This window comes from Mugil cephalus, chromosome 21 (genome assembly GCF_022458985.1).
Source record: "Mugil cephalus isolate CIBA_MC_2020 chromosome 21, CIBA_Mcephalus_1.1, whole genome shotgun sequence".
Taxonomy (NCBI): Eukaryota; Metazoa; Chordata; class Actinopteri; order Mugiliformes; family Mugilidae; genus Mugil; species Mugil cephalus.
Window position 1 is genome coordinate 9,420,074 of NC_061790.1, and position 21,879 is coordinate 9,441,952.

A 21,879-nucleotide genomic window follows, 5' to 3' on the forward strand; every position below is an offset into this window, starting at 1 on the left:
AAAAAAAAAAAAAGCTGGTGTCCACTCCAGTGGTAGTGGGCTGTCACGTTCACAGCTGGCGGCTAGAGGTCCAGCAACCCCGGACTTAACTACATGAATGTTGATTTTACATAGATGCGCTTCAGCCTCCGTCTCCGACTCGAACTGCTCGTATGCCACGCGTTTCAAGGATTTTTAATTTTGTTCACTTCATGGTAAGCGACACGCCAATAACGGTGTTCAGATAAGGAAAGATAAGGGGAGGGGGCTTCTCGTGCTAGGCTAACGTTAGCATACCACCTTAACTCGGGGGAGTGTTTACGTTTTAAGAATATGAGTTTGTCTCGCCGGGTTTAGCACCCGTTAATTGTGGTTTTAAACATCACTACGACCTCACGGAAAGTGACGAAACGGCGCACGCACTAACGGTGAGGTAGCCAGCGTTGCTAACGCGCACCTAAGTTTAATTCCTGATTTTAATTTCCCGTCCGGATATTGTTGAGTAAATTTCACCTCCGCCTTGTCATGAAAGTGATAATACTTAACGTGCCCTCATTTTGAATGGTTAAAAATACGTTAAAATGTTATAAATTTTTGCCGGTGTCTGTCAGCAGTTCGGCTAAATTTAGCTTAATAACTTCAGTAGGCCAAAGACAATCCAGGGGATTTCCTGACTTTTCCAAGCCCCCGGTGGAAGCTCCGTTCCGGGCTGCAGCGCCTCTGCATCCCCCCCGTCTTCTCTGAACCTGGAAGAGCTACGCCTCCTTCTGACGAACATCCAGTATGACAGGTGAGTAACACCAGGCTCTTTACACCTGCTCCACCGCTGCCTAGAGAGATGATTCAAGCGCTCCCAAACCTAAACGAAAGAAAAAAAAACAAACACCTGAGGATGTTACCTGGAATTATACTGCCTGCTCGGATTCTTTGAAAAAAAGCAACACGGTTTGTGCTTTGCAGTTTGCAGGTGTATGCATTGTGAGGCCCTGCAGCCGTGTGTGTTTGTTTGAGATGTGTGAACTTACGCTGAAAACACTCAACCATCATTTTTCCCCGTGGTGGGATCCGCTGACATTCATGGCCACATTCCTTGAACCTCAAGCCCACTGACTGAATTGCTGTCCCATGGTGCCCCTCTTCGCCTGCCTCTCTCCACCCTCCTCTCCTTCCCTTGCCCAGAGAGAGACTCCGGGGGATAGTGAGGTCCATTGTGTCAGTGAGATGTTTATTAATGAGAGAGACACAGAGAAAGAGCAGGGCTGCTGCTGAAGGACTAATCGCTAATCTCTCCGTTAATGCGGACAGCCTTCTTATGTAGTAACAGAAATTGCTAAGAAGCCCTGAGACAGGGACACGCAAGTTGGGAGTTCAGCAGCTACTCGTGGTGGATTCGTGAGTTTGTCCAGCCTAGAAAGTTTCTCACAGAAGTTGCTTTTCCGTTCGGACGTGACTAGGAAAGAAGTTTAGGTTCGCGTGTGCAGGTCTGCAGTGTTTGTTGCTGCCGTTTTGCTTTAATAATCACAACTATTGCGAGTTTATACCTGATTAGTTGCGGTTTTGCACATGTTTTTGGCTTTTGCTTGAGAGGGTTCTCTGTGCGCGTGAAAGGACTAGTGTGTGTCTTCTTGAGCATATGCAAGTTTGTTGCCCGCCATGCCCTTGCCTGCGCCTGATGTCCCAGCCACTCAGAGGCTGGCACTGGACTGCCGTACCCTTCTGGACCATCGCGTTGGCAAGGGTAAGCGTAAAACACCAGCCCTTCTGTTCTCTCTCTGTGGTCCGTCTTTGTTTCCAAGACACATGAGAGAGAATTCTTATCTAAAAAGTTGCTTTCATCGATACGGTCTAAGATAATAAGAAATCACGCCATATGTAACTTGACACTTTTATTTGAAGTTTGGCTGAATCTGATCAAGCTGATTGAGCTTATCTATTATATGGAGGACACTTGAGAACCTGAATAGGCCAAATACTGAAAAGAGTGTAGCACATTAAAGGGAAATCTGATTAATTTTCAGCACAGGTAATTTAGTTTCTTCCAGCATTACAGTTTCATAAAAGTTTGCATGAATAAAATTCTCTCTGTTGCACTGAAATAAAATAGTAAATTGTAAATCGTTTGGCCATCATTCGTCCTCTCTGGCACATCGGTCCGAAGTCATTTAGATGTGATCGATGGCAACAGACTTGTGAGGAACGCAAACACTATAGTAATAGACAACACACAGACCACTTCCTGCTAGAACCCATTGATTAACTCATTCTGTTGGCATGCAAGAACAGTGGGCTGTAGTTTTATTTTGTACAAAGCTGGAGCCTAATTGGAATCTCTTTTAACAGCTGCCCAACTCAGAATGAGTCACTGCCATCTTCTGTTCTCTGAGCCAGTCGTAGCTCAGTCTCGACGGCAGCTGAACGTGGTGTGGGGGTTAATGATGGGTCTTGATTTTGTCTTTTTAAACACTGATTGTTTTCCAAGAGAATGCATTTGAATATATTATAGGTCGTTTACCCCGTGCTGGTTTTATAAGGACAACGTGGCATCTAGTTCTGCTGCAGATTTCATTATGGGAGCCAAAAAAAATGTATTCTGCATGAAAAAGGTGGCCTGTTAAATAAATGGCACATTAGATGTATAATATAATATAATAGGTACACTAGTGTTAGTATTCAGCATTTGTTTTCATCTGAGTGAGCTGTTAATTCGACTATGTTTTCATTTCGAGGTTGTGGACGGTAGTACTATTGAATTGTGTTGTGTTATTGACCCCCTACCCCCCCCGTTGTACTCAGTGGATTAACCTAGATAGGTAACACAACACGGCATGACTAAACTTCCGTGTTTAATTCAATACAGTTTAACAGCACCACAAACTCCATCCCCCAAAATTATAATACAGTTCAGTTACCTCCTTTCGTAGAAATGAAAGGCGTTAAAGACGCTGTGGCAGAAAATTGCACAAGTGTAGAGGAAAAAAACTGAAAGTAAGTACGGCAGGAGAGACGGGAAGATTAATGAGGGAACCGGTGATGCTCGTGGCTGGGGCGGTGGAGGAGGGTGAGGAAGAGATTGCGTGGGAGGGAGGTCTTTTCTCCCTCCCCATCCCGGTGATGCAGATTTGTCTCTTATTCCCCGTCACTCCCTCCTCTCCATGTTTTGTTCTGTGCGACCGAGAGATTGATTAGAAGCGGGGTGGGCGTGCGTTTGTGTGTGTGTGTGTGTGTTTGCGACTGAATGTGGAATCTGCACAAACCCCCCTGCCCCTCCCCTTCCGGGGGAAAGAGGGCTGTTGCAGAGGAATGGGAAAATCCAAGGTCATCACGGCACGCTTTTCTCTGACGTTGCCTTTCACCCCCCCCCCCCACACCCTTTTTGTGCGCAAGTGTGTAAATGCTCCTGCGTGTCTGCATGACAGAGAGAGAGAGAGAGTGTGTGTGTGTGTGTGTCTAAGTCATAGCATCAAGCCAGGCTCTGCACCAATCACGGTGCAAATTCATATTCCTTTTAGCTCCAAGCACACGTGCAGGCATTTATCCCAGAGTGGAGCGGTCTGTCTATCTGTGTGTGTGTGTGTGCGTTTGTGTGCGTATTCACTGCCTGTATGCACAGTGATGTGTCTGCATGAGGAGCTGAAGCAGCATTAAGGCAACTCAAGCGTCTTTAGCGAGAGACTCTCAACATCACGATCGATGTACGGTAAGGACAACAATCGTGTTTTTTCCAGTGCTCACTGGTGCGTGCTCTCTCTAGGCTGTGTGTACATGTGTGCGATGAGAAGCATTCACGTTTTTCAAGTTTTCCTGCATTCTGCAAACACATTTCTCTCTTAGCTCCCTCGCACTAGATTGCAGCTGCCACAACGAGTGCGAGCTGGAATGTGTGCTTTGGGAACTCTTACGAGGATACTCGGCTAAATGACAGCGTTAGATTATAAGGAGACCCGGCGATGAGGATGTTTATTTTTGGTAACAGACCCCTAAGTTTATTCTTACTTCTTTGCTTCCTTCTGTTGTTGTTAAAGGTGGTAGTTCTCTGCTGATAACATTTTGTTAACCGTTGCTAACTTTGTTTATCCGTGTGGTAGACTCGCTCTCAAACTTCCTGTATCGATGTTTCATTTTGTCATTGTTCGTTAAAGATTTCTAAGATGCTTCGATACATTTTATTAGAAAACAGGAAGAGCAGTATATTTTCTGTTAAATTGACATTTTTCTTTTTTATTTTCTTGGAATCTTGACACACTTCCCTTGGTAAATGTTATCGTTTACTGTAGCTCCGGGGTTGCGCTGGCATGTTGATATATAGCTCATTGATTTGTGCTAATTAAAAATTTACCCGGCTTTGCTTTGAGTTTGAAGCCCGTTGATGAAAAAAGGTCTTGGTTGCTGAGCTAATGAATTATCAACACGAACGGCAAATAATGGAGGGATAAGCTTTTTTTTTTTTTTTTTTTTTTTTTAATGTATGGAAATAGAAATCTGGGCTGGTGAGTCTCGCATAGCCCACTTTCAGTGCCTGAGCGACAGTGATTCATAGCGTGTCGTATTGGCCTTGTGAGGATTTGTTGGCAGCTGGGTTTGGACATCAGTGTGCTGGTCGCATTACACCAGTCGTGTTCGCCGCCACCCACACCGGATCAAGCGTGTGCTCTGAATCTGACTCAGTTTACGCGGATTAATTCGTTGAAAACAAGATGCATGTCGCGTACATGTGCTTATGGAAAGTGTGTGCGCGACGTATACGTGCGTTAGCTTCTCAATAGCCGGCGCTGGTTGTGACGTGGTGGGACAGGTTGTGGTTTTATAGACAACATTCCCAGCGGTGACAGCAGTGACAGAAACACATTAAATTTCTTACTCCGTGTCACATTTCCACTAATGTCCTCAGCTTCTTCTCCACAGTTGTCGTATCCTCCTCTGCATTACAGCTTTCCTAAACTCACTGACAGCTTATGCGCACGTTGTTTGGTCGCAGAATCATCCTCGCTCGTTATTTGTCATCTGATTACACTCTCCAAGCCTGCCGTCTCGTCCCACCCCCCCCGTTCGTAGATTCTCTTGTTCTTCACCTCAAGAATCCGCTGTTCGTAAGATGTTTGCCCATGTAAAAATAGCAGGACTTTGCCCCCACCCTCCGTGTTATGTAACGACACCCCCGAAGGGGTAGCGAGCTTTTGTAACCGTCGTAAGAAGTGACTTATCTCGCACGTTGGCGGCTACGGACTCGCAGTGTGTGCACACGATTTGCCTCCGTGTGTTTGTGTGCGCGCTCGCGAGTGCATCCTGCAAAACCAGTGCTTTGCATGACCCCAGGTGAAGGTGAGGTGACAGTTGACAGTCGCTCTTGCAAACATACGCAGCACCTACACAGATCCCACACGTGTTTGATGTTGCCTTTTTCCCGGGTGTCGGGGCTATATTTAATGTGTCTGTCTCATCCGCCCTGTGACTTTGGACACAACAGAGCGGCGTCGGGACGGCAGGTGCAGATGTAACGCAACAAGATGCACACACCACCTTGTGTCCCTTTTGTAGTTGTTGCTGTGTTGTCCACAGCCTGTATGAGCAACACACAGCACATTAATTATATAGTGCTTCTGTGTATGTGGGTGAGGATTTTTTGTATCATCGTGCACAAACATGTGTTCTATAGCTCTGTATTTTTTTTTCCCTATATCCAGTTTTTGCTCCTTTATCTCTCTGTGTGTCTCACCCTAATGTGGAAATGTTAAGCTGGCATCCTGAGGGAAATGGAGAGTGTAATCTGTTAATGTCCCAGCCCATTGTTACGATGACAAAAATAGATCTGTGATTAGCTAGCTCCTCGCTGTGGTGATTTTAGGGGAGGGAGACCCCTCTCACGTACATACACGCAGCGCGCACTTATATTTAGACGAGCGTCCGCGGCAGTTTAGTTCCCCAATTACGCCTCAAGACACGTCCGCCCCCTTCGCTGTCTCGTTGTATCCACCAGACAAGATCGTGAGTGTGTGCGACCAAGATTGTGATGTGGAGGACGTCGGTTCCCAGCCCCTAAATGTGTTGCCAGCTTGCCGTGCCGAGTGGGCGGATGTCGTGAGACCCCCTGTTATGTGTGCTTTTCACCGCTGTCACCCAAATCCTCGTCCGCCCACCTTGTTGCGCTCTCGTAGCTTTTCTTTTTTTTTTCCTACGCCAACCCACCATTCCCAGAAACTCGTAACAATCTCCTCATTTCTCACACGAACCGAACAAAGCTGAGACTTTTTCCGAGCCAGCGAGTCAGACGGAGTAATTTCCCTTTGAGACGTGGTGCTGCGGCGCGTTTTGAAGTTATAGGCACGCCGACACCAGATTATGTAAATGTTTGAAGCGGTAACGCTTTTGTCCACGGTGACCTGCAGGCTTTAATGTGCAACCTTGAGCCTCACCCGTGCTGTCATTGAATGTCTTGTTTCTACTTTTTTAAATAGGCTTTAGTTACAAATTCGTTTTATTGCTGTATTGTGCAATTGACCTGCCAGCTGGCACGAAATAAAAAATGTAGTGCACTACCTGTAAAAAAAAATAGTTTGATCCAAAGCCATGAAAAATGCAGGTGCTTACCGTACACTGCAGGAATATGAAATTGCACGGGAACTGCTGTTGAAAATTTGCACGAGTTTTTGGAACTGTAATGTTTTCCATCTAAATAAACTTCCCCCGTTTTATCCCTCCAAAAAATCCACGTCCTTAACAGCTTACAGAGAGGACAGGACAGATTTGTGCTGGACATAGAGAAGATGCAATAAGTAGCACTAATCTGTGACTCATACGGTGCATCTCAAACCACCTCCCCCATCACACTTCCACCTCTATCCATCTTCTTCATCCATCTATCTTTCTCCTCATCCCTGTCTGTGCCTCTGTCGCTCGTTGTCCTCCACCTTTTTTTTCCCTCTACACCTGGGACCGTCCGCATGGTCATTAATTCATTGGCGACTCGTAAACTCGGGCCCCGGGCCAGTGCAGCAAGGATGATTGAAGGAGGAAGGGGAAGGTTAGGTGGGCGCAGGAAGACGATAGGGAGGGGCGCAGAGGCCTCATTAGCGTTTGAAGTGATGGAGGAGAGCGGAGCGGCGCTATGAATAGACGCATGGCTCTCAGAGATAAGCAGCAACACAACTCTGGCCGCAGAGTTCAGCTGAACTTTTAACAGAGCAGAACGACACCTTGAAACAGGGTCGCCTTTAAATAGTTAAGATGTTAAAGATGCTTTTACGCTATTCGAATTTTTTAAAGGACGTCCGGACTGCTGTTGCTGCCCTCCTCCCTGGTGTAATTCATTGACATTCATGCTAGGAGCCGACTGAATGTTGCAGCCTGGTTGTCTAGTTAGGATTGTCTCCACACTGAGTGCATTTACATGCGCAGCTTAATCAAGTTATACTCAAAATTCGACTCTCTGAATCGAATCTTTGTCCCAGTTTACATTCAACAGAGAAAATCGAATAACTGATGGGAACACGTCCTCCTCCTCCACACCAGGTGGCGATATGTGTCTTGTCAGCGGGTTAATACCGCCCCCTTTCCGGTTGACATATGACATCATGTAATAAACACCTGGAGTCATTAATGCAGCAGTTTAAACAACAACAAGATGGATAAAACTACATCTTCTTCTTCTTCTGCGACTGTATTTCTTTCTTTTTGTGCACACACGTTGTTAAACTCCAATTAAGGCGCGTACGTGCCGGTGAAAATCGATTTCCATTTGCACTATCTGGGGGTCTTAGTCGGATAAGGAGAACTTTTTAATCCTTATCATATCAAGTAGTCCTCGACATCCGCATAATTAATTCACATTGACATTTCTTTTATCCTCTTTCGAAATGTTGGAAACAAATCAAGCAAATGAATATTTGTTAACAGGTGCAATTTCTAATAGGGAACGATCACAATAATGTAAAACATGACATTCGCCCAAATTATTCACATGGATGCGCTTTCACACATGACATCCTGACAAATAACACAGCGCTGAAATGATTAATCATTAAATCGGTACACTGAGTGAGTCAGCGCCGGTTCCAGCTGATCAAATGTGAGGATATTGGATGTGAGAGTGAAGTGAATATTTATTTTTCAGCTTCAAACCCAAATCCGGACAAACCGCAGAAAGAATCTCAGACGTGACGATTTAGGAGTTCACAGAGAAAACAGTTGTTGGTTCATTTGGTCGTGGAAGTAATCATTAGTTGCACGGCTAATATAATATTTGTTGGTTCTTTGTACTGCGAGGATGTGGAAAATTGTGTGCTTTTCTGTTTTTTTTTATCACGGTCGTATATCACCAGGAAATTAAAACACATTTCACTGAATACTTTGTTGTTTTTTCTATTTAAAGGCGTGGGGATGCTTGCCCATGTGTAGTGTGTAGTATGTACACTATTGGTTCATTTTATCTTGAAGATAGACTTTTTGTGATTTAGGAGAAATGACCCATTTTGGCCAAATCATCGTCTCAGCGTGAGCCCGTGTGTCTCATAGTGTGTGCAGTGTTGATCTGTGTTGGTTGAAGAGCTTTTACAAATATAAATACATTGTCTCAGCGTTGAGTCATGGGAGTATTGACGGCACACTGGTAGATAATGGGGTGCAATTGGGCAACCGGTAATCTTGCTAATGTGTGCTTTCAGAATAAGGGCTTCAGTGGCACATCAGTGGAAAGGAAGGACGATGGCGTTAGAACGGAGGAAGGAAGGAAAGACGGAGGAAAGGCTGTTTCCCTGCAGATTGTTTTGCTTTTGTTTAACGTACAGTAAATTTCCATGTCTCTGTTTGAAGTGTCAGACCATCACAGCGTTCATTACTTTACTGCAGTGTGTGTGTGTGTGTGTGTGTTTAGAGGCCGAGCTGCTTTAGGGGTTAAAAGATTGATTTTGTTTTTTTGGGGGGGGGCAGGTGGAGTCTTTGGAAGTTATTCCCTTTTTTTTCATTTCTCCGTTCTCCCAGGATCCCCCCCCCTCCTCATGACTCACCACTGCTGAATACTCCCAGCCAATCAGAATTCATCTCTCTCTGGCTGTTTGCCTTAGCTTCTCCTCGAAGCAAAGTCAGAACAAGATCCCTGTTCACAGCAAACTCTAAACAAGGCTATCTGGCCTATCAGAAAACACAGAGCCCCGCGTGTCTTTGCTGGAAGTGTAGTTGTCTCGTGGCCACATTCCTTCCGTATCTTGCTTCCTTCTGATGCTTTTATCTTGTCTTAGCGCATGTTTGTGCGGCAAAATAAAAGGCCGTTATTGTACAAGAGCGCAGGAACAGGCCAGCGAAGCTTCATAACGATTAATGTGTCTTCTTGTTTTAATCTCTGAATCATAAGTTTTGAGGGATTGTACTGTGCCAGCACTGACATGTTTGGGTATGTGGTGGTACTTCTGTCAGTTTGTATTGTCTGCTTATCATCAGGGAGCGTGGACAAGTTCTTCTTAAGAGGCCGTGGTGAAGTTTCCTTCTCCCCTGGCACATCATTTTTACCTGTCAAGTGGCTTCGCGAAGCTATAATAAATTTACTGTGTATGTTTAGATTTAATTGCACCACTTAAGTGATGATTCAACATTAACTGTGACAAGACAATTGTCAGTTTTATTTTATTTGCTGCAGCAAATTTGACTTTAATGTGAAATGATAGGTGTTGAAGTTAGTTTTCTACAACTGACTATTAAACCATCTGTCGTTTAGTCGTTACCTGTTATCCTGGCATTGAACCAATGATGAAACTCTTAATCACTGCATAGAGATTTTTAACTCAATCTTCATAAAGGGATCGTTTACATCCATATTTTGTTCCCATCCAAGGAATAATTGAACCTTTTTTAAAAAATAAAAAAAAAATCTATTAACTTTTCTGTTCTTTTTTCCAACAATAAAAAACAAAGTGCCAAAAATAGACAGAATAAGTGAACAAACAGGTTGACATAGGCCATATGTAAGGGATGGCGGATTTATCTGCAGCCATTTCCTTGTAATGGCCTTCATGCTCGCAGCCAAGAACACTTTATAATAACAGTGGTCCTGGTTCATAAATCCGACTGGGATTTTACCCTTATGCAGTGTAACAAAAGGAAAATCAACTTTTAGGCCAAAGTTCTTGCCAATGTGTTTGGGTAATTTAACAAAGTTTTGACCCCTTCAGCTCTGTGCACTTCCAAAATGTTTTGGGATTGGTCATAAGTTTGTGGGAAGTCTGCGTTTTTCATGTACGGCTTGTTTATTTAGGCTTCAATGTATATGAGAATGCTCAGTGCTGCTGTCAGAGCTTCCCTCTCACAGATGTATCAGGTAAACCGCTTGGTTATGTAATTATAGCCCGTGTAGCTACTGCACACTGTGGTGCTCCTGACGGTTTCTCCTGCAAAGATGCATCAGGTAAACTGCAGGGTTATGTAATTATAAGACTAGATGACATATGTTGTCTCTGTAAATGAATCACTCTGGGGAGCGACTGCAACCTGAGGGAAAACGCTCCCAGATTTGGAAAAAAAAAAAAAGAAGCCAACCTTAGTTTTGCATGTGGAAGAAGTGGTTGATTTGAGACCGGCGTCATTACATTAGCTGTGTTTTATCTCATTTGCGCAGCCAGACACAGTACAGACAAATGGTGCTGCCTCAGAAAATGGTTGTTTGCTGTTATTGTTCTCTCTCTTTGTTGGTTTTATTGTGTATCTGTCAGCCATATTATACAAGTCTAATTGACCATCTCTGTCTTTGTTTTTCTCCACCTCCTCCTCCTCAGGGGTTTGTGGTTGCTGCGGGGCACTCAGGCCTCGGTACAAGAGACTAGTAGACAACATCTTCCCAGAAGACCCAGAGGTGAGATGCTCAAGTGACACTTCATACTTCTTTCGTAACGCCTCATCTTTTATCCTGAGAGTAGATACAGCGTTCACGTGTTTACTGCATTATTATATAGAGACATCATTTGACGTTTGATTAATTTACTTCCTTAACTGCAGGTAAAACAGGTGTTATCTTAAAACACATATAAAAAAAAAAAAAGATTTGGCATCTATCTGTTGTGCCTTTGTAGGTAAATATAACCTGTTATGATTATTTCTTAGATTTAAGAAGCGAGAGGTAGATGTGGCAAGGAAACATTTTGGCAGCGTCTCCACGCACAAGCCTCTTCTTCAAAGCAGCCGGTGCCAAACCGCAGACCTCATCTTAGCTTCTATTTTCTGTCATTAGCCGAGATCTAATAAAGATGAGTCATAAAGAGAATTCATCTTGGTGGAGATGAAGGAGCTGATTTGTTGGAGGGGAAACTTTTCACGAGCGCCTCTGTGCTGCTGCTGCAGTAACCTACTTTACCTTTCAGATCTGTGGCCAAAACCGCAATAAAGGGGAATGCTAATACGTATGCACTTTTTTTGTGTGTGTGCGTGTGTGAGCACCTGTACACTGTGCTCCCAAAAAGTTCTAAGTTTGGCTTTAAGCCGCTCAGTCTGTAACTAATGGTGCCCCAGCAGCCGGGGAATTATGAAGCCTCGTTCAAAACGATGTCCCACTGAGCTGCATTTTGACGGGTTTGTACATTTACTGTATGTCAGCGTTTGTCCCAAGTACCTGGCAGTATGTCTGTGCCACCTTTATACAGAACATGCCCCCAATGTACAGTAGAGTATATTAATAGGTTAAATGCCATGACTGATGCTGCAGTATTCTGGCTGTGTGATTGATTATTGATTGTAGCCACAGGCTGCTTAGAGGAGCAGACGGAGGCAGAGCTGTCGCCCTGCGCGCATCTTTTGAAATACCCCTCTGTTATAGAGGAAAGGGATTTTTTCACAGCACATCTGTTTGATGTGGTGTAGCTGCAAGAAACACAGGTGGATCTAGCGACATTAGTGAGGCTCCTTTTTCATTAGATGTATCAGGAAGATGCCAGAAATCCAACTATTACTGTCTTTAAATAGAACCTAAGGACTTGTGGGTTCAGCGAGGATAGTTCTGTACACAAACGTGTTCAAGTGGTAACATCTCCCATCAATCGTGAGAACACCACTACACTTAGCAAGCTAAAGACAGAGCAACTTTCATTCATTCATTTCGCTTGTCCTGTGGAGGGTCGGCCATTCACACTCACACCTACAGCTGTGAGGCAACAGTGCTAACCACAGCAACACCTATATTAAGTTACACCACAGAGCAACCTAATATAGGAAATTAAAACATATAACAATAAATGGATGAGCCAGTGGCGAATATCAACATTTTCCTTTCCTGCCTCGTTTAGCTATTTACAGAGTGCTTATAGTTTACAACAAAAGACATTTTAGCACGTTACTAGTACAACCAGGGGACATATATTAAAGTGTGATAATTGCATCTATGATCTTAAACGGCCAAGTCCCTAATTTAAGTAAAAATCACCATCTTCTGTCTATTTTCACTATAATAAATTCTGTGGCATGAATCAGCTGTTTGGGCGCAGAGCCAAGATGTCGCTGTACAGCATGCAGACCCATTCACATTAAAAAAAAAAAAAACGGGTTCAAAACCAGCAGAAGAACAAAATTACAAAGGATGCTGAGGTGGATGATCTGAGGTATTTTCTGGTCAATACAGTCTCATGTTTTTTTACTATAATATAATGTGTCGGTTGGAATCAAGTAAAGAAAAGTAACTAACGCTGTCAAAAGGTGGAATAATAAATCTGACACGTAGTGGAGTGTAAACAGAAAGTAGAAGAGACGTCGTAACCAGAGATAAAGTCAGTAAAATGGAGTAAAACACAGAGTTTGCATATCCAGTGTGACTGAGCCTCATGAAACCCATGACGTCCCCAGGTGAAACTAAACGCGTGCTAATTTCTGCTGAATTTAGAGTAATTAAATCATAGCGCTTCAGTCTTTTCACAACAAATCTTACAATTGTATAGAAAGTCAGCATTCTGCTGTTTTATTGACTCAATTTTAAATGGGATCTCGGTGGCCTGTGGATGTTTTTAGCTCTCTCCTCCCCCAGACTAAAGTGAAGAGCAGTGAATTAGGTCAAGGGGGAAAGTAGGAGGTGAAACTTGGTGAGCTAGTTATTTTAGGGTTTTTTAGGTTGAGAAGAGCTCACTTCAGTACACACACACTTACATTAAACCAGCAATTCATTTACCCTTTGGACACAAAAACCAGATCTATATCAATGACTTTTTATTTTTTATTTTACCGCAATTCTTTATATATAGTCTGAAAACTGACATGTGAATGAGACCCTAACCTTTCTTATTTTCTCTTGTCTTTTCCCGTCTCCCTTCCCTCACCCTCCTAGGATGGGCTGGTCAAAGCCAACATGGAGAAGCTGACATTCTACGCCTTGTCAGCTCCAGAGAAGCTGGACCGTATCGGAGCCTACCTGTCTGAGAGACTGTCGAGGGATGTGGCCCGACATAGATATGGGTGAGCAGCAGCCGTCGCCATTCAGAAATAATATAATCTTAAGGTTGAGACGTGGCAGGGAGATTTTTTTGCTATTTTGCTTCATGTCTTCTATCGTGGGAGCGTCTAGGGCAAATTCTATAAATTATAGTTCTATGCTGATGCATCGACGCACCAGACGTATTACGTCGTCAACCTGACCGACCAATCATAGCAAATTACGCAATGACGCGCTTTCTTACCCGCCTCCTTGTTTATGTGTGTAGCGGTAGCCGCATGGAGAGCCATCGCTGAAACCCAAACGGAGTTGGTCACTTAAAAAAAAATCCACTTCCATTATTGGTTTGGATTTTACTCAACTGATGAAGCGCAGGCAAATGTTTGCACACAACAGGTTCGCACGTCGGGTGGCAACACGACGAACCTGCTCAATCATTTGAAGGGGAAGCATCCCAAACAATACGCTGAGAGCCAAACAGAGAGGGGTCCGGCGGCACCGGCACCGCAGGCGGAGGCAGCAGCTAGCGTAAGACCAAAACAGTCAACATTAACACAGGCATTTAACAAAGGCACTCCGTATGACAAGTCAAGCAAGCGATGGAAAGAGGTAACAGAAGCAGTTACCTTTTATCTTGCAAAAGATATGGTACCGTTCAAGACGGTAGAAAACGAGGGGTTCAGACGCCTGCTTAAAGTAGTTAAGAGCTGCCCAGCCGAAAATACTTGTACAACACTGCCATGCCACGTCTCTTAAACTGTTCTCTTAAACACTGTTTGCACGGCAAAACTGTGACTATTTTAAATGAAATCGATTAAGAAAGGTTCTTTGGACTAACTTCTCTGTTTTTCATTTTTCAATTTGTGATCGTCATAAAATCGAAATCGTGATTTTATTTTTAAAACATCGTGATATGATATTTTTGCCATATCGCCCACTCCTATATACTCGTCATCTTTAGCCCGGCATATGAGGTACCATTGTGAAACTCTTTTTCTCATGCAGACGTTTGTCAGGTCCAAATGTGGTCATATCCTTCGTATTGGCGGCCAGTCGTGAAAGTAGAAAGGCCGAGCCGAGGCTGAACTCCAACTCTCATTGGTTGGTGTCAGTTTCTGACCACGTGATTCGTTCAAAAGCGTCATGTGACTGGTTATTTTGCTTGTCTGTGTTTATCCTTAAGAGACATTTAAAAATGCTGTGAAGAAAATTACAGCTCAAATTAGCGAGGAATGAAGGAGAGGAGACAGGAAGTCAGACTCATTTGAGTTCATGACTGCAAATTGTCTTTTTTGGTAAAAGGAGACAAAGGTGGAGACTCATCATTCATGTTTCACGCTTTAATAGACCTATTGAAAATGTATCCTGATGTTTTGATATTATATATGTTGATGTCTTGAAGGATTTGAGTGGATTTGGTTTTGGTACATAGTGGTTTCCAATAACAATATACATGATTCTGCAATGTAAAACTGTTAAAGGCCGTTTGCTCAAAATCAGAGCCAGAAATCTCCACTTCAGTGGCACTTACATTTACCAAACTTCCCAGATTTATTCACAACTACATTCTGCAGGTATTTACTGAGGGGACTTTTCATATATTATTCAGAGCCTGATTTATGTAACATTTTACTACTTTTCTGGACTGTTGACAGTATTTTGGGATTTATGGAGTGATAAAAAGAGATTCCCTCTGTTAATACCTGGAAATAATATGTTACCAAAATGAAACAAGCATTTTGTGCCACACTTTAGCTGTTATTCACATTTATGTTCTGGAAATGTATACAAATTAGTGCATATGTAATTAGATACATGTTTAAATATACATTCATAGACTTGTATATAAACTTGTAATACAAAAAAATATTGTATTGGACTGACTCATCTGAATTCAAATTTTACATTCAAATTCTGGTGAAAAACATTTTACTCACTTTGCTATGAATAAAGAAGAGAAGTAGGGCAAGCGTTGCTGTTTCATAAGAGAGATTTTCTCTTATCTCCGCACTAGATTGGGGTATTAAAGCACTACAGACTGTATTTAAAGATTTACTTGTTTTTGTTAAATGTGTATTCTTGTCTTCATCATATTCAAAATGTAATATTGGAGTATTGCTCCCTATTAAATTATAACCAGTTATTTCAGGAGGCTGGTTGGGTCGTTTTTAATAAAAACAACATGATTGCTTTTGTTTCATCAACAGTCGAGCGCATCCGTACAGTCTGTTCTTACTTTATGAGCCTCGGAAGTTCTTGTTTTCCATCATTCATGACCGGGACACTCTGTAATGAATCTCAGCAGTGCAAACACCTTGTGCAGATAATATTTACACTTGGCAGAGTTCAGCTGAAATATGTGCAATATGTCAGTCTCCAGAGTTGTGTGGCGGAGCCGAACACGTTCTGCTTTCTTCCAGACACAGATTGTATTTGCCCACAGGGTTAATGGTGTCCCTGCGTCTCTTGTCTCTAATCCAGGTACGTGTGCATTGCCATGGAGGCCCTGGACCAGCTGCTGATGGCCTGTCACTGCCAGAGCATCAACCTGTTCGTGGAGAGCTTCCTGAAGATGGTGCGCAAGCTGCTCGAGTCAGATAAACCCAACCTGCAGATCTTGGGAACCAACTCGGTGAGTGCTCAGGATTAGAAGAGTGTTTTTATAACTACTGGTTAATGCAAGGAGAATTTTCAATTCTATTATCAACAAATGACACTCCCATATCTGTAATGTGTGAAGCATGTTCGCTCATAAGAGCCCTGTGCACGCTCAGACTGTTGGTCGCTAGCATGTCTTAGTTTCTAAGCTCTCCATTTGGGTGGATTTAGAGGTATTATCGAATCAAAAGTCGACAGGGCGCATTTCCTTTCCCTAATGTAATGGCACAAAGTAAGAGATGTTAGCTCTGAGAGGAAATACTGAGTGAGTACTTCAGAAAGATCACAGCTCTGGGAGCCAGAGAGCGGCAGCAGGAGAGAGTGATGAGCCTCCTCTGATTCAGCTATAGGTGCTGTCAGACGGGTTAGCAACCGATGCGTAAAGGGAATCAGATTAGCTGCAGACTACACGAGCAAAGCTCTGCACTCATCTGCACAGACTGACGAGACATGTTAGCTTCTCTCTCATAACATTCATGCTATAAATATCTCTTGCACCCAATGCAAACTTATGAGCCGTACACACAAAATAAATATTTCAGGAATGTCGCCAGATATGATCATGAGTGCTGGTGTTTTCAGTCCATACAGAGTTTAGAGGCTAATCGTACACTTAAAGCCACCAACGGTATGACCTGGTCCTGTAATGTGGGGCAAGTCTGTGGGGTAGATAGAATGGGTGCCTTAGGGAGGGTGGTGTGTTTTTGTTGATGCACTCTAGGGCCCTCATGGGTTTAATACCAAAAGGTTAGCATCTCAATTGTTTGCTTGGTTTTCGTAGACCCGCCAGCTTGCAAACCTTGTGATGTACATATTTTTAGGGGCGGGGCTTAGCTGGAGGCAAAACGTTTCAAACACAGTAGCTTGTAAACGCTGGTTAGCATGTTCCAGTGGACAGTTTTGGCAAGAATGGTTGAGGAAAATGCATATTTTAGAGAATATACTAATACACTTGTTATCTGATATTAATCTTACCTGATAACAAGTGCGGGCTGAAAACAGAGAGTTGTTGATGATTATCGCACTCCAATCCTTTCTTTTAATCACGTTCGATCAAAGTTGTACTACAACTGGAAGTGGCTGGTATGCGATAAAACTTCAAGTTAGTGTTTTTAATTTTTTGGTTTTGGCGCCAAAAAAATACAACAAGACGACATATTTGTGGTTGACAGTGTTTGTCTCAAGTTTCCCTCTGTATTGCCTACAGCTAACGTCGTGATATCACGGTGACATAGGCCATGAAGGGGCCTTGAGTCTAGTTAAACTAGTGCTGTCCTAAAACCATCTCCACATCTCTACATCGTTCACTCAGTGTGATCATCAGACAGTTTTCCACTTAGCAGCTCCTTCCACCTCCAACTGCCCACATGTATTATGTATGAATCACAGCACAAAAGTGACACCCTGTGTGCAAACTGTGAACTACATTAAGAGAAATTACTACACTCACCAACGGCGGACAATAACCCATGCTTCTTCATGATCAGAACTACACATACTAATTCATATATATATATATATATATATATATAAATATATATATATATATATATATATATATATATTATATATATAGATATATAATATATATATATATATATATGTATTCACATGGCAGCTGCCACATATCACCTTTTTCCATCAGAGCGTGTACAGCATGACTCACTAGAAGCTGGTCAAAGTCAGCAAGAGATGAGAGGAGAGGATTAGAGAGTTTATCACAACATGAGTCAAACCTGGCCAGGTTTTCCTGCGCTCTATTTCACTGACCTAAAACCTTGTTCTCTGTTACCTGTATGGATTCCTCTGTGATGGAATTGAAAAATTGTTGCAGGGGCTGTAGCCTGTGATTGCTGCAGAAAACCCTCCAGGCCCTGCTGTAGTTTTACACGTTACACTCAGCGATCAGATTTAGACTCTCCTTCAGCAGACGCACAGTTAATAGATTAATACCTGAAAGCTGCCCAGTGTTACTGGCAGTGATGCTGGGGCAGCTTCCAGGAATAAAAGCTATTCAGCTGTAGCAGCAATTTACCTCGGAGAAGCTCACTTCATTTAATTTCCTCAAGGATACTTCATTTCATTTCAGAACCACTCAAATACTCATTAAAAAAATAGTTTCACCGAGGACTTGTTTAGATGTTCAATTTCTACACAAACTCTCCTCTTTTGTGCTACTAATCCAGCCTGTGTTTTTCACTAGGTGTTTATTTGGGACTTATTACCATCTGCTTCACAGGCTACTTAAGGCATAATTGTTGCTGCAGGTCACATCACGATCGAACTTGATTCTAAAGAAATCCAGTTCATAATTTATTAATTGGAGAGTGGTGTGAAGCTGAATGTCAGCCTGTTTACACGGTGACATTTTCTAGCCCAGTGGGAGAGCCCCCCTCTGCCCAGTGTTTTTCACTCCTAATGAGCTGCTCTGAATCTACAGTTTGCTTTAATTTAGCAGATACGTACCGTTGAGCTTTGGCGTTACTCCGCTGAAAAGCATTTAATCAAATCAAGCTCTTAATAAACTTGGGCCCTTGGGAAGCCGACGTTTTACTGTAAGTCTCCTGAGCTGATGTTTGACTTAAAAATGTCTTCCTGTCTCGTCTCTCTTCTTCCGTTGTCAGTTTGTGAAGTTTGCCAACATCGAGGAGGACACGCCGTCGTACCACCGCAGTTATGACTTTTTTGTGTCGCGCTTCAGCGAGATGTGCCATTCCAGCTACGAGGACCCGGACATCCGCACCAAGTGAGTGGACGGATGCTAAACCCTTACGTAAAAAAAATCTGCTGCACAAAAACTAATAATACATAAGTTAATCATTTTTTATATTGAAAATAGGTCATTTTGTGTGTATTTTTTTATTATTTTTTTTTTACATTTTAATTGTTAAACTTTTGAATATTTTTTTAATATTAAGTAGTACTGAGGTTGATTAATAGATTTAAGCAAAAAAAACAACAACAAATATTTATCAGATTTTTGCAGCAGTCAAAGTTAGTGACCGCGCTACAAAAGGAAGGTTTTTTTGAACGGTACAAAAGGGTTAATGGAGCCAGATTTACCAAGTAACCGTTGCCTTTAGACTGGTATTTTAGGCAGAGTTATTTTTGACTTCTTTTAAAAAAAACAAAGATCTAAGACAATATATTTATCTGCTGAAAATAAAGTGACATCTTTCATAAGTTATATATAGTTTGGTGGACGAGAAAAGATGTGAGACACAGTAAACGTAGGTATAAATAGGATTTACTAATTATAGTTACCTATTTATACTCTGAGGTATTCGAGGAATGATTTCTAATGGAAGTGCCTGTTTCATATTTGTCTCCAGGATCCGCATGGCAGGTATCAAGGGTCTGCAGGGTGTGGTGAGGAAGACGGTGAATGATGAGCTGCAGGCTAATATCTGGGACCCTCAGCACATGGACAAGATCGTCCCCTCTCTGCTCTTCAACCTGCAGAGTGGAGAGCGCACAGAGAGGTGAATGCTCCTGATTGTTTTTTGCTGTTTGTGGCTGCTCTTCAGACATTTTGCTTTTCACTTTTAGTGTTAATGTTTGTTTAAATCATACAATGGAAGGGACAAAAGTACAGCTAATCACAGCACAGTGTTTTGTGTCCTTCTCTGCCATCGGTTTTATTAGTAATTATATTGCTCTTCACTGTTTTTTCTCGTCTATTCTTGTTGCTTTGAAGTAGAAATCTTAAACATTACAGTCCAGGTTGATTTGTTGACCCCTAGTAGTTACAGGTAATAGAAAGTAGTGTTCAATAATAGAGGGCGCACACTGTTGTCGTTTTAACAAAGAAGTCCGTCAATAGTTGGCCTCTCTCCATCTGTCTGAGATCAGATTTTACGCTGCGCTCAGCATGAGCCAGTGAAGTTGTAGATTTGCCTGCAGCGCCTCATCTCAACACCTCACCTCTTCTATTACTCCCCGCCATATTTCAGACTGATCTCCTCTCAGAAAGGCTGGAGAAATGGTTTTGATCTGAAGCGGAATATGTGGGGTTTGCATGAGCAGAGATCTGTCAACCATCATCTGTTAACAATTTGGTATTTTACATTTATATCCAGATATATCTTTGTAGGGATCTCATCAGCAGTAACTTCACATTGCATAACCATCAATATCACCAAAAATATATAGATAACTGATACTTTAAGTTGGCTCGGTCTCCGTTGTGTCCTGGTGATGCTTTATGTTTTGGATCATGTTCCTGTTGAAGGAGCCGTGTCCAGCGGCTTGAGACAAAACTCCGAACAGTATGTTTCAGTCTGGAATTCAGCCTTTAACACGTTTCACATGTTATTAGCCGCTGCATATTTCATGGTGTTCTCTCCTTTGACAGCTTTATTTTCTCTAAACACAAGGCAGACATGACTTATATTAAAAGAAAACACCTATAATGTTGTTTTCAGCTGTTTTAAAAGGCGTTTCCCCCAGAGACGTCAGCACACACCTGTCAGGAGTTGATTTCAGCACTTTTTTTTTCACAGTTTACTGGATGGTGTAACCAGGACGTGGGCGCCTCTGTGGCCAAAACACAGATGCGTCCGTGCTCTTTTCTTTCTCATGGGCCTTGTTATCATGTGTCTATCAGCCACAGAACTGGGAGAAAGTTGATGACCTAAAATGAGTCGGCGTTGACCGGCCGTGCCTCGGTCAAGCAGTGTTACCGAACGGCGCCGCTTGTGCCGCGTTTGGCCGTATTTGCCCCGGCGGCCTCGGCAGCCGTCACCCATGTCATTCATCATCATCGTCACCACCTCTTGACAGCTCTGTTCCCCTTATGGGAACATTCGAGGAGGGAAAGAAAGAACAGAAATAGAATAAACGCTCACAAACACACTGAGAGCTAGATGGTGCCAGTACATGAGAGAGAGCCGTCCTCTCTTGGCTGCATTCCACGCTGAAATTTACTTTGACGTCAGTGCCGAGATCTGAAGGTTATGGGAGCGTGGTGGGGTGGGGAGAGGGGGAGGGGGACGGCGTGAGACTGGATGCAGGAGAGAGAAATAGAAACGAGTTAGAAAGGGAGGTTATTGAGAGAGGTAGATGGAGACAGACCGTCACAATCCAACAGGGACAGGTTTCCATCACAGCCTCCCTCCGTCCCTGCTGTGCTTCCTCATTTCCTGCTCACACCGAGTGTAGCTTTGTCATTACCGCAGCAGTCAGTACAGTCTAATTACTTTACAGATGGTGCAGTTTTCACCTGCGTTAATCCCCGAGCGCTTGAACCAGTTCATTTAAAGATGAACTTTTGTCTGATAGTTGGGCGACTAACTTCTCTGGACTTAGTTTTGTGCATCCGGAACCAGAATGAATGATGTTTCAAAGGCTACGAAGGCTTAGTGGTGCACAGGTAATTCTTCTCCAGATATCTGCATAACAGACCTGACTGAGCTTCGTTTTAACTTTTTATACAGAAGAAATCGTCTTTCAGACGCCACTGATGCCGATTTATTTTCACGCTAGGTGCTTTTTATCGAATACGATTCAGAATTCAGTTGGATTCAGCTCTTAAAGGAAAATGTTACTTCTGAATCACTAAAAAACATCGAATCACTGAAGAAAACATCACATTTTAAACAAACAAAATAAAAATCGTAGCATTTACGTCCCGCGGTAACTCAGCTAACTAAAGTGGACTCTATTGTTCTCACCTTATGGATGCGAGACGTGACTTTACATTTGCTCCACGGCGGCGGCAGAGGAGAAGGATGAAAGAGTCGGTCTGTTAATAAATAATGCCTTCATCGGTGGACTACCTGAGGCTAGTCATGACCAAGATGGAGCTACGGCGGGTGTCTTAAACTATGCATGAGAACAAAGAAAGGCTGGAC

At 42.9% G+C, this 21,879-nt stretch overlaps 1 protein-coding gene and 1 long non-coding RNA gene across 9 annotated transcripts in view; one reads left to right on the forward strand and one right to left on the reverse strand.

Annotated features, from left to right (window-relative positions):
- LOC124998795 (protein EFR3 homolog B) overlaps positions 1-21,879 on the forward strand; it is a 30,502-nt gene continuing 8,623 nt past the window's right edge. For 2 of the 8 annotated variants that reach the window (XM_047573339.1, XM_047573340.1), the window contains exons 1-6: positions 1,469-1,717; positions 10,737-10,813; positions 13,265-13,392; positions 15,851-16,001; positions 18,652-18,773; positions 19,360-19,509. In XM_047573339.1, the coding sequence (XP_047429295.1) occupies positions 1,633-1,717; positions 10,737-10,813; positions 13,265-13,392; positions 15,851-16,001; positions 18,652-18,773; positions 19,360-19,509 (713 nt within the window). In that variant the 5' untranslated portion in view covers positions 1,469-1,632. Of the gene's footprint in view, positions 195-216; positions 408-622; positions 770-1,468; positions 1,718-3,415; positions 3,677-3,833; positions 3,946-10,736; positions 10,814-13,264; positions 13,393-15,850; positions 16,002-18,651; positions 18,774-19,359; positions 19,510-21,879 lie in introns of those variants that run through there. The other 6 variants (XM_047573343.1, XM_047573346.1, XM_047573344.1 and 3 more) reach the window with 6 other exon arrangements.
- Positions 616-1,138, reverse strand: LOC124998797. Its single transcript, XR_007111099.1, has 2 exons — positions 1,005-1,138; positions 616-838 (listed from the first exon to the last, which is right to left on the reverse strand). It is a non-coding gene; the product is annotated as an uncharacterized LOC124998797 (long non-coding RNA).